General features: G+C 57.8%; 1 protein-coding gene across 1 annotated transcript in view; it reads right to left on the bottom strand.

Moving 5' to 3' along the window:
* The window catches only part of CACNG4 (calcium voltage-gated channel auxiliary subunit gamma 4), a 57,531-nt gene extending 45,715 nt beyond the window's left edge, over positions 1–11,816 (bottom strand). Inside the window, exon 1 of the mRNA XM_040641212.1 lies at positions 11,597–11,816. Coding sequence (XP_040497146.1) covers positions 11,597–11,816 — 220 coding nt within the window. The remainder of the gene's footprint in view (positions 1–11,596) is intronic.
* Between the last annotated feature and the right edge of the window lie 410 nt (positions 11,817–12,226).

The raw sequence follows: 12,226 nt of genomic DNA, 5'->3' as shown, positions 1-12,226 counted from the left end.
CACAGTGACAGAGCAGCCCCTGGCCTTGTATAGAGCTGGTGGCGGCCCTTGGACAAAAGAGAGAGGTGAGGTCTGCTTCCAACTCCCACCTCTGCTCGCCACCCCAGCCGCTAATTTCTGTGCAACCTCAGGGCCCTCCAGCACCAGCTTCCAGGACCCGTTTTTCTCGGGGCAGAAGGACACTCAGACAGGCTATGTCATTTATGGGGTCCAGTGCAAAATGGACATGCAGAGCCTCTTGTTCAAAAATGGTTAAGAATTTAAAGATGGTGACAGCAGAGCACTGAACACACAGACGGGGTCCCAACTGCACAAGTCCCCGGCCCCTGAACCCAGCCCTGGTGACAATAGTCACTTTGCAGCCTTTGCACATGACCTGCTACTGGGGTCTGGATTTCTCTAGGACGGTCTTGATTTTAAATTGTCTGGCTCTCTCGCCTGCCCCGCCACCTCCTCCAACAAACTAGGATCCCAAGAACACCTCCTGTATTGCCTCTTACACCTTCGACAACAGAAAACCTGTTGTCTGCTTCTTACTAGTTTTGGTTCAGAAAATACAAATGCCACAGTGCCATTGGACCCGTGGGGGAACCGAAGGCACCGGGGTTTCCTCATTCACGGCCTGATATGTCATCACGAGGGGGAACTGTGTTCATCCATCCCGCAGATGACGCCCACACCTGTGTCTCCGGGCCCGCCCTGCCTCATCCCTGCAGAGAGAGGTGGTCCCCCACGCTGTGCACTCAGCCCATCCGAGGTCCAGCTCTCCTGTGTCCAGTCCCCCTAGACCACTCCTCTTTGGTTCTGTGTCTTGGGGAATGGCTCCACTGCCTGGGGTGTCTATCATTGTATCCCATTTTATAGATGAGAAAACTGAGCCTCAGAGCAGCTGGGGGAATGTGCCCAAGGTCGCAGGGAATGCAGGGTAGAGAAAGATTCAAATGCACGTCTCTTTGACCAGCCCCCATCCTATTAACCATCACATGGACTTGGTTCAGAGACTACCTTCCCTGACTCTTTTTCTGGAAAGTGAAGCTCCTGGTGGGAGATGTCAGAGAGGTGTGTGGATTTCGTAGATCAGGGAATGGGCCTGACTTTACCACAAATGGGTTGTGGTCCCATTGGAAGGTATCAAGCTGGGAAATGATGTTATCTGATTATATTTTTATAAGATCTTTCTGGCTGTGAGCGAGGGGCTGGCATGGAGTGGGGGCAGGAGAGAGAGCAGGGACACCGGTCAGGACCCTGCTGGGGGCATCGGGGCGAGAGATGACAGACACCGGGAGCCAGGTGGGGAGAAGTGTCAGGGAAGCAGCAGGTGTGTTCTGGGGGTGAAGCTGGCAGGGCTAGGGAGGGCTACTACAGGAAAGTGGCTTTTATCTGGTCTCTGTGGTGGCCGGCACTGTGCTGGGCACAAAGCAGGCTCGCAGTGTTTGCTGGAGGCTGAGCTAAACACTGAGTGGGTGGGAGAAGAGTCACGCTTGATTTTCTTGAGGGGAGACCACACGGGCCAGCAGCAGCACAGCTCACATGGGAGGCCACTGCCCACATGTGCTTCCTTGCCAAGGTGTTAGGGTGACAAGCGGCCAAGCTAACGGTGTTTCCAAAAGGGGCAGCCTGAAGTCCTGTCTCCTCTGCAGTGCCTCTGTGGGAGCGGCCACTGTGCCTCACCAGCACCTTCTAAGTACCTTCTCACGGCATATTCCCATAACCCTGGGGGGGGGGGTGGACAGAGGGAGGATGCAGGGAAGAGGGAAGGAGGAGAAAGAAGGGAGGGAAGAGGAGGAAGGAAGGAGAAATAGAGGGAGAGAGGGAAAGGGAGAGGGCGAAAGGAGGAATGAAAGAGGGAAGGAGCGAGGAGGGAGAGAGGAGGATGGAGGGAGAGGGAGAGAGGAGGGTGGAGGGAGGGAGAGAAGAGGGATGGAGGGAGGAGAGATGGAGTGAGGAGGGAGAGATAAAGAGATGAAGGATGGAAGAAGGATGGGGGATGGAGGGAAGGATGGAGGGAAGGACAGGTATCATTTGCCAATTTGCCAAACAAGCAAACCGAGGCTCTGGGAGGTTGAGGGGTAAGCAGAAGATGGTTCAGATGGTCAGTGGCAGGGTTGGGATCAGGCCACAGATCTCCTGACCCCGTTCCGATGTTTCTACACCCCAGCAGTCCGTCCTCCTCTATCACAGCCCAGATCCTGCCACACCAGAGCTCAGAGCGGTAGCTCAGTGCCTGCCAGGAAATGGGGTGGGGGGACCGTCTGCCTGGGTGGCTGCTGTCACTGCCCTGGGCGCTGCGTTGGTGCTAGACCCGATTTCAGCTCCTAATTGAGAGCCCTCGGGTTCTGATATTATGGTTCACAGAAGCCACCCTGAGCAGTTCTGCCTCCGAGAGGTTATGACACAGCACCATGTTCTGCACTGGCCCGAACACCCCCGGAGAGGCTCCGTGGCTTCCTTTCCCAGACCCTGGGGGCCAGTGAGCTGACCTGGGGCCCCGCTCACACTGGCTGCAAAGGTGGAGCAACTTTATTCTTCTGCGAAAATTTCCAAGGTTCTGGAAACATGGAACCAGGGAGAAGGCAATGCCTCCTTGAATATCTGCAAGATGCCAGGCAGCTCGAAGGTTATTTTGCACACAACCCTTTGCATATAATCATGAGGTTTTCTCACAAACCCTTCACAGTGATCCCAGCGGCTGATCTGCCGACGCCCCATCTCACCAGGAAGGGACTGGCGTTTAGAGAGGTTGAGTACTTTGACGAGTGGCACAGTTTGGACTCAAACCCAGGTCCGTGTGACTTCAGTGCTGGGTGTCCGATGCTTCCGTGTGGGCTAGTGGGGGCTGGGAGAGTGATCCAGGGTGGGCATCCCATCCTGTCTCTCTCCCCAGGGCCCAGGGGTGACGGAGAGAGTGAGGCCAGGTGAGCCAGGAGGCAGACCAGCTTTAGCTCATGGCTTTTCTCCCAAGCTCTGGAGCTGGGCTTAAGTCAAGAAATTCTCCGTTGCCTTTCCACACTCTCAGGGACAGGACAATGGCCAGGGAGGAGGAAGGACACCTAAATAGCCCTTGGGGGTACCTCTGCCTCCATGGGCTTGGTGTGGTAGGAGGCACAGAAGGGTGGATGTCGCGACAGGAGGGACCTGGCTTCAGGGCTGCAATCCTCGGAGGTTGGGGAGGGGAGGGATAGGCAGGGGAAGGGTGAGAGCAGCTTCAGTTAAAATCCCAAGCCCTACAAGCCCGTGCATGAGCTCTGCGCCTGGGGCATAAATCCTCCGGGAACGCAACGACGGAGCTGGGGACCCAACGATGGAGCTGGGGTTGCTTTCGTGGGGGAGGTTGGCTTGAAGGATGGTTAGAAGTCAGGGAGGGGAGGTGGAGTGAGGTGATAGACCCTGATGTTTAGGGGAGCAAAAATAGAGGACCCTTCTGACCCAGCAACCCACAGGGCAGCTCCAAGGTTCTTTCCTGGCTCCAAAAAGTGGGAGGGCAGGAGGAGCCAGGGCCAGGCATGGCTGAGTATGGCGTCATAGTCCGCCATCTTTGAGCCAGCAGAGTCTGACTTCCGGGAAGGCAGTGGAACTTCCAAAAACCCTTGAGCTTCCCTCGGAGGGTCCCCTGGCCCCCAGCCCTGTCCTGACACTGCAGGGAAATCACAGAGCCCTTGAAATACAAGGGGGCAAGGCCTACACCAGGGAACCTGCTGGAATACAGAGGCCAGGGGCAGTCCTGAGTCCCCCCAGTGTTGTCCTAACAAGCATTCCGTTTGGGGAGCCCCTACTCTGTAGGTGTGTTCTGGGCACTTTCACATTTGTTGCTTCATTATCTTATTTTCCAGATATGTGAACAACACCTCAGAGAGGTTAAGCAGCCTGCCCCAAGCTGCACAGCTACCTGGGAAAGCCGGGATTTGAACTGAAAACCTGGCCTCCTGCCTCCACGCCATGCTGTCTTTTCAACAGACTCTATTTTAATGTGATAGAAGGAGACAGGGAATACATTTCTCCCATATCTCAGTATCAGGCGTCTCTTGAGCAGTGATCTTCTTTACCATGTGCGTACCGGCCACCTCACATTTAGTCATGCTCTCCTCTCTGTCCTAGGCCCGGGAACCTCAGAGACAAGCAGTGGCCCGTCTCCCGCAGCACGGCCAGCCTTTGCAGCATGCGTTTCGTTGCTAATTGGACTCGACCATCATCTTATTTTCCTGCTCTTATTTCTACTTCTGACCCAATGCCTCCTCTACTTTTTTTTTCTTTTTTCTTTCTTTTTCTTTAATCTCATCCCTTTCTTCCTTTCTCTCTTTTTTGGTTGGAGGAAGAGGAACTAAATAGAGTAAAATCATGTGATGTTATTTTCACAGCTTTGAAAAGGTTTTCATATAAAGAAATTGTTATGTTAGGAAAGGAATGCCCCTCATCTGGTACCACGTCCTGACTCGCAGTTCAGAAGAGATGGTCTCATCAGCATCTCCCAGAGCGCCATGGGGGTGAAGAGCAAGAATCGGGGGGAGGGGGGCTTGGGTGTGGCTCTGAGGTTAGAACCAGTGTGCTCTCTTACTGAAGCCCATCCCAGGGACCTGGCCCGTGCACACGTGTCCTTTCTGGAGGCCGGGGGCTGCCGCTCTGAGTGTGTGGCTGCAGGTTAACTGTGATGGAGCTGGTGAGCTGTGGCAGAGAAAGGCCCAGAGGGAGTGAGTTCCCTTCATCTTCCTGCGTTTCTTGCTGCTCGCCTGTCATGCTATGGTGGCTGCCTGTTGCCCAGCGTCAGCCCCGGTGCCGCCTGAGGGGAGGCTATGCCCAGGAAGCCCTAACCAGGCAGCCCCCACACCCCCTTCTGCTGCCAGGTCTGTTACCAACGAGCCGTGTGACCTTGGATGAGTCACTTTGCCTCTCTGGCCTTGAGTCTCCTTTGCTTGCAGAGCGTGAGGCTCAGGCCCCATCCGCTGTTCTCATCCCCAGTGTGGACACATGCTGGGGTGTCACAGGCAGGGGTGAGAGGGGTCACCTGTGAGTCATTACTCTTAAGAAGGGAATGGAAGTGACCACTTATGCCAACAGTCACCTGAAGCAGATGCCAGGTCACCCTATCCGTAGAGCTGCTCCCCCTGCATGTGTTTTCTTGAAGGCTCGAGAAAAGAGTGGAGCTCCCACAGCTGCCAGGACTCGGGTCCGCCCCTGCCCCCCCCCACGCTGCTTCCCTTAGAGCAGAGGTTCTCTACAGGGGGTTGATTCTGCTTCCCCGCTCCACCCCCACCCCACCAAGCCCAGGGGACATCTGGCAATGTCTGCAAGTATTTTTGGTTGTCACAGCTTAGCAGCAGGGAGATGCTCCTGGCTTCTAGTAGGGAGAGGCCGGAGATGCCGCTAAACAGCACACACCAGGACAGCCCCTGCCACCAAGAGGGACCCAGCCCCAAATGTCGGTGTCCTGACATTGAGAAACCCTGTCCTGTCGTGACAGGCTGTTGATGATGAATCCAAAAGCTCGAGGCCGTGATGACTTAGTGTGGTCTTCCTCAGTTTCCCTCCTCGGTACTGCTCAGCATGACTTCTGGGTGGTCGCGCCAAACTTTGGAACCCGCATGGGTACAGCTGCTGCAGCCCCAGATCCAGGCGGTCAGCCCTGACTCCTCACCTCCTCCTGCCCGTCCCTCTCTCCACTTCTCCCCATCTGTGCTGCCACCAGTTAGCCCCAAGCCTCCAGTCTGGTCCCCCGCAATGAAGACCAGACTGGTCTCCTGGTCTCCCCTGCCTTCTGGAGTCTCCACTCACCTTGTGCAGCCAGAGACTCTTCTAAAATCATAAATCAGATCACTTTACTCCCCTGCCCCAAACCCCTCAAAGCCTTGATCCCGACCTCCAAGCCTCTCTGGGACCCCCATGTGGTGGTGGAGCCCTCAGAGCTTCAGCTTGCCTTTTCCTGGAAGGTCCTCCTCCAGTACGTCCAACAGCTCTTTCCTGTCCCCTTGACCGATGGCAACTCTCCCCAGCCTCTCCCAGTACACCCCTGCTCTGTGTCCGTCCTAACCCTCATCAGTACCTGCAAGTGGCAGCTACCCCATGAGAATGTTGGCTCCGGGAGAGCAGGACTGAGTCTGTCCCGCCCACTGCTGTGACTAAGATTCTCATGCGTCTGACCCAGAGCAAGTGCTCAGAGCCCATGTGTGGAATGATGAATAAATGAGTGGATGAATGAATGAATGCATAGAAGCAGCCCTGGCAGATCGGTGACTTAGAGCCCTTCTATGTGTGTCTTAGCAGAAAGAAGGTTGAGAGCCACTGAACGAAGTAATCTCAGAGGTTCTTCCTGCCGGAGGATCCCCACCCTCCTGCTGGCCCATGTCGTGGCCACATGAACCTGATTCAACCTGGAGGCCGGGGGCAGGGGGCTCTCTGGGGCTCATATAGCAGAAAGTCAGAAATGGGAAGAATGTTCCAGATCAGCTAGGCCCCTCCGCTCAGGCCCACCAGCTCTCTTCCACAGCTCTAGTTGGGCTCTGCCTTTCTTTGCTTCCCTCACCTCTGAGACCCTGGATCTGATGACCCGAGGTCTCTTTCTCCACTGCACTTCTGTGACGATAGCCCGAGAATCTCGAGTCTCCCCATCTGAGGAGACTGACCTAGGAGATTTATTTTAAAGAGCTGCTGCTTTCCTACTGAGCCTTTCTGAAGCCCCTCACATGGGGGTCCTCCAAAGCTGGCTCTGTGGTGAGGTCCTTAAATCAGACCACTGAGATCCCCAGCTTCTCCTCACTAAGTCAGCCGGGTCCGGTTAAAAAGACCTGGTATTTTCTTACAAGAAGAGAGAAAGCAGTGAAGAACAAAGCAGGGCACTGAGGAAAGGTAGACACAAGAGGAGATTGTCAGGGCCCCTTCCTGAATGACTAGAGAGTGAGCACTGGTTAGGGAGCAGGGACAGAAAGGGAGAACAGCCCTCTAACAGACTGAATGCTGATGTCATGTATGAATGTCACATATGTCACATGCAACATTCATATATGTTGACATCCTAACCCCTCGGTCGTATTTGGAGGTGGGGCTTTGGGGCGGTGACTAGGTTAAGATGAGGTTGGGGGGGGGTCCTCATGATGGGATTAGTGTCCTTATAAGGAGAGACCAGAGAGCTGGCACTCTGCCCTGTGAGGACACAGTGAGAAGGGGGCCACCTGCAAGCCAGGAGCCAAATCGGCTGGCCCTTGATCTTGACTTCCAGCCTCCAGAACTCTAAGAAATAAATGCTGCTTAAGCCACTGGGTCTATCATATCTTGTTATGGCAGCCCAAACTGAATAAGACAACCCCCTTACTTGCCCCTTCTCAAATCTGTGTGGCTCAAATAAAGGACATCCTCTGGCTGGTGGAAAGCCAGGTCCATCTGTCCAGACTGAAGACATTCTGTAACACTCAAGAGCTGTGACCATCTTTAGCCATCTACATCTAGCAAGGCACATAATTAATATTTACCTTGAAGTGTTGTTGACAATGACATGAACTAATGTAGTCCTGCACGGAGGGCTTCACTAAGTGATGGCTGTTATTAACAACACCAGAGGGCAAAGGAGAGCTGGCCATGAGGTGATTAGCCGGGGGAGCCCTGCTCTGGCTGCTGTCACCCACCTGGGCTCGACTGGACAGGCCGGCCTGTGAGTTTTTCCAAGAGAGAATGAAAACAAACACAGACAGGATAAGTTCCCAGCCCAGTGCCTGGAGTGGAGTGGGTGTGGGAAGGCCGTTATTTGAATCAAAACGTCTCTGAATGGTCCTCTGTTGGGAGCATGGTAAGGCAGAGCTTCCCAGCACCTGCCCCAAAAGCGTTCCGGGTCCTGGAGGAGTAAGCCCCGCCCCCGGCCTCGGGGCAACTGGGCGGGGCCTGGGCGGACTGGAGCCCCTGGGTAGTCCCTGGTGGCTGTCTTCTCTCTCCCTTAGCTCCAGGGTGCAGTACTAATAGTTTCTTTTTCTCTGCGTACCATGGAGCGAATGAAGACTGGGTATACTGGGGTGAGAGATGTTGCCCAGGAGAGGGAGGTGGGTCCCTCACCGACCTGACCTCCAGGGGCCCCAGCGAACACTCCAGAGCTGAGAGTGGGCGTAGGGGCTTTGGCACGCTGATATAAGCTGCGGCTCTCTGAGCCCACAGTCTCCTCCCGTTCTATTTACACGAGGTCTTCTGTTCCCAGTACAGAGACATGCTCCATAATGCTCCCTTACGTTCTATACCCTGCCTAATTGCAAAACACATTAGAGATTGAACAAATGCCGGTTGGTGATACCTATGATAGAAAAGTCCTACGAAGATTTATGACTTCTTTCCTATGTCCCCAGCCTTGGACTGAGTGTCACCAAAGACACAAAGAAAGAATGAGGTGGGGTCTTGGGAAGGGAGGGAGCAGGAGGCTAGTAGTGATGGGGAAGGGCTAGTCCAGAATGTGGTAGAAGAAGAGAGACAGAGGCAGAAATGAGAAGAGAAGAGAAGAAGAGAGGGGAGAGGGGAGGAGAGGGGAGGGGAGGGGAGGGGAGAGAGAGTATGTTATGCAATTTGGGCATCGCTTGTACATTCTCACTTCTGAATGCCTTCATGCTGCTGTCAGCCGAACCTCAGAGCTAGGCTCCACTGGGTAGTCAAGTACTTGGTTCTATTTTTAATGGCAACCCAGAAGCTGTTTGGGAAAGGGCAGGATGACATGGTGGGAAGAGCTTTGTAGTGAGACAAAGGCTCAAATCTGGCCCAGCAGCCTCCTACCTGGGTGCCTCTGGGCAAGTGCCTTACCCTCTCTGAGCCTCTGTACCATTGGCTGCAGATGGGGGGTGCAGACAGCATCCTCTCGGGGCTGTCGTGAACATGCCATGTGCTAACATGCACAGGCTCTGAGTGCTTGTCTGATAGAGGGGCTCTGGGGGGCAGAAAGAGGCTGGGGTGATGGCAGCCCTGCCCAGGCTGGGGGTGGGCCTGTCTGACCGCAGGGATGCCTTCAGTACACAGACGGCTGGGCTCTCCCAGCCTGGCAGCATCATTGACAGGAGACAACCAGAACTGGAATCACTGTGAGTTGCCAGCAAACCCTTCGGAGTCCCACCATCACAAGCAGTGCTTTGTTAATGGGCTACGGTATTTCTCCAGGTTCAGCCCGGAGGCTTGATCTTTTCTTTTTTCCTCATGTAAAGCTTTGGGGTACTTTGCTAGAGAACAGGTGGAAATGCATTTTACACACAAAGCCAACCCTGGGGTGACCAGGCCCCCCAGGGAGGGGCTTGGGATGGCTGTGCTGTCTGGGTCCCGGCCTGGACCCTCGCTGGCAGGTGGAAGCATCACAGATGTCAGGCGATTGTGCTTCTCCAAGGTACGCTGGCTGTTTCCACCCAGGTCCAGGGATGGACGATGCGAGCCACAACAAGGAATCCTGAACCAGCTCTCCCAGCCCTGGGTTGGTCCGAGGATGTTCCAGCTTTCGGATGTGGCCTGGTTTGGCCCTCAGAACCCCTGAGTTCGGGTCGGGCGGGGGGGGGGATGACAGAGGCAGCTCAGTTCTTGCGGTGAAGTCCCCCAGATGGCAATTCCCCACCCTCCCTCTGCCGGCGGAGCCAGCTGCCCAGATCGGCTTGGGGCTCTCTTGATGAACACCGAGCGCAAACGGCTCGAGGCAGCTGGCAAGATGCTAAGTGCAGCATCAATCCTAATTAGGATGAGGAATTAATAAAGGAGGAATTCGGGCCGCTCCGCAGGGGCCAGGCTCGCCGCTGTGGAGGACTCAGTTCTGATTTCCACTGGGCAACTGGGAGGCCTGGGGTCCACGTGTGCCTTTGCGTGGCAACAGTGGCATGACTTACTGTGCCACGCAGAGCCTGTGAGGCAGAACATGGGGGCTCGGCAGCCCCTGTTCTGAGTCTAATTCAGGTGCTGTGGCAGGTAGTGACGTGGGTACTTTCTCCAGATGAGAAGAGTAGGTGTTCGTGATCTGAGCAATTGCACACCAAAAATGTTTTTCAAAAGAAAAGAGGAGGGTGTGATCGTGGGCCCACTGATCCTTTGTGTGGCTGTGTTTTCCAAACTATTGACTGCACATGCCCGCTCCTCCAAGACTCCGCTTAGCTCTGGCATTAAACTCCAAATGGCAAAGGACAAGGCAGCCTCGTTTGGGAGAGGGTGTGCGGGGCAGAGGTGGGCAGGATTCCCGCGAGAGCAGGTCTAGGAGGAGGGGAAGGGAGCAAGTGCAACCTCGCCGAGCCCGACCCAGCTTTACAAAAAGCCTCTTTTTAGATGACTCCAAATGCGGCCAGAAAAAGGGCCATCTCTTTAAGAGCTCCCTACCAACCTCCACCAAGCTCCAACCCCGCTGAACTATTTGCAGGGGTTGTAACTGCAGTAAGGAAGGCTGGGTGTGTGGGAGAACTCCCCGAATAACGGAGGGGCGGAGTTAACACACGGGAAAAGGTTACAGAAAAAGAAAGAGGAAACTCTGTCCAAGGATCTCGGAAAGGAACGCTCCGCCAACTTCCCCCCATCCCTCCTCCAATCTGAAAGCCAAGACCAAGCGGCAGGCCCCGTCCACAACCTGGCTGGAACCAGACCGCCCCTCCACAGCCACCTGTTAGTTCTAGTTCCCGCATCAGGGCGGGCGGGAGGCGCTGAAGTCGGGCGCATTTTGCCATTGGAGGCGTCCGGGCCCCTCCCGCGGAGGGAGCGGTCCCCACGGTCCCGGGACACCCAATCCCGGCCCCCAGAGGCATTCCAACCTTACGACACCTACTAAACGGCCTCCTCGCGCATCTGGGGGGCGCAGTGCCCCGCCCCTTTTGCCCCGACGGGGCGACCACGCCCCTCCCAGGCAGTAGTCGGTCCGCGGATCGCCCCTGCGCACTCAGGTGTCCTGCCGAGGTCTCCCGCGGCCTCCCTGCCGAGGGACCACGACGAAGGGCTTGCTAGTTGGGGTCGGGGGAGCCTCGGTGACGCACCCCTCCCTCCCCACCGAGCAGGGAGCGGAGGGCCGGGGCCCCGTGGAAGAGTAGGCGGCGGAGCAGGGTCTGGGCGGTGTCAGGCTCCGGTGACCCCGCTCGCCCGGAGCCGCTCGGAGCCCAGCCCCCACCCCCACCCCTCGGCCCGGGCCTGGAGCTAGCGAGGAGCGGCCCAGGCGCTCCCCGCCCCCGGCCGGCCCCGCCCCAGGATGGCCAGTTCCCATAGCAATCGCACAGACACCGGTTGCCAAGCAACCCCTCCCCCTCCTCCCTCCCCTCCTCTCCGGTCCGCTCCCCCCAACCCCAGCCGCCTCCCGCCCCCACGCCATCCTCCACCTCCCCCGGGGGCTCCGGCGCGGCCCCTCGGGATCGCTCCGGTCTCGGGCTGCACGAGCGCCCGTGTGAGTTTCGGTGTGTTTCATTGTGTCTGTGTGCGAGGGGGTGTGCGTGTGCGTGGAGTTTGTGGGATCGGTTTGAGGGACCCCGAGCTGGTTCACAGCTGGCCGCGAGGGGACCCGCCCGCTCGCTCCGGCTCCTTTGTGTGTCGCGCGGAGCCAGTGCCGCGCCCACCCCCTTCCCGGCCGGCACCCCGGGCAGGGTGTGCGTGTGCGTGTGTGTGTCGGGGGGTGGGTGGGTGCCGGAGCCGGCCGTACCTTCGATGCAGCACACCCGCCACAGCCCGGAGTGGGTGAGGTCGCCGCGGGCGCGGCGGGGCGCGGGCCCGTCGTCCATGGTCAGGTTGGTGCCGTTGCAGATGTGCGCGCTGGAGTAGAGCCAGTAGTCGGTGCCGATGGCGATGGCCATGAGCGAGAAGGCGGCGAAAGCTCCAGCCGTGGTCAGCAGCATCTGCAGCCCGCGGTCGCATCGCACCATGGTGGGCGCCTCATAGTCCGCCGCCCGCCGGCCCGGCCCGCCGCGCCCGCCCGCCCTCCTCCCTCCGCGCGCCGCTCCGGGGGCGCTGCCGCGGGGCCGAGGGCCGGGGGCGCGCAGCACTGCGCGCGCTCCGACCCGGCGCCCCGGGCGTGCCTGCGCTCGGGCCCCGCCGGGCTCAAACTCCGAGGCGCGGCGGCGAGTGAGGGCTGCGCGGGCCGCCAGGGCGGCTGGCCGGAGGCCGGGGGCTCCTCCCTCTCGGCCCGCCCTCCCGGCTCGGCCCGCGCCTCCGCCCCGCGCCCTCCGCGCCTCCGCCCGCCGCCGCCGCGCTCCGGGCCCGCGCCCCGCTCCTCTCGGCGCCGCCCCTCGCGCCTCGGCCCCCGCCCGGCTTTGCGCTCCCCTCTCTGCCCCTC

The sequence above is a fragment of the Ursus maritimus genome, unplaced genomic scaffold (genome assembly GCF_017311325.1).
Source record: "Ursus maritimus isolate PB19 unplaced genomic scaffold, ASM1731132v1 scaffold_24, whole genome shotgun sequence".
Taxonomy (NCBI): Eukaryota; Metazoa; Chordata; class Mammalia; order Carnivora; family Ursidae; genus Ursus; species Ursus maritimus.
Note: the sequence above shows the minus strand (reverse complement) of the source record. Positions and strands in the feature narration are given on the sequence as shown.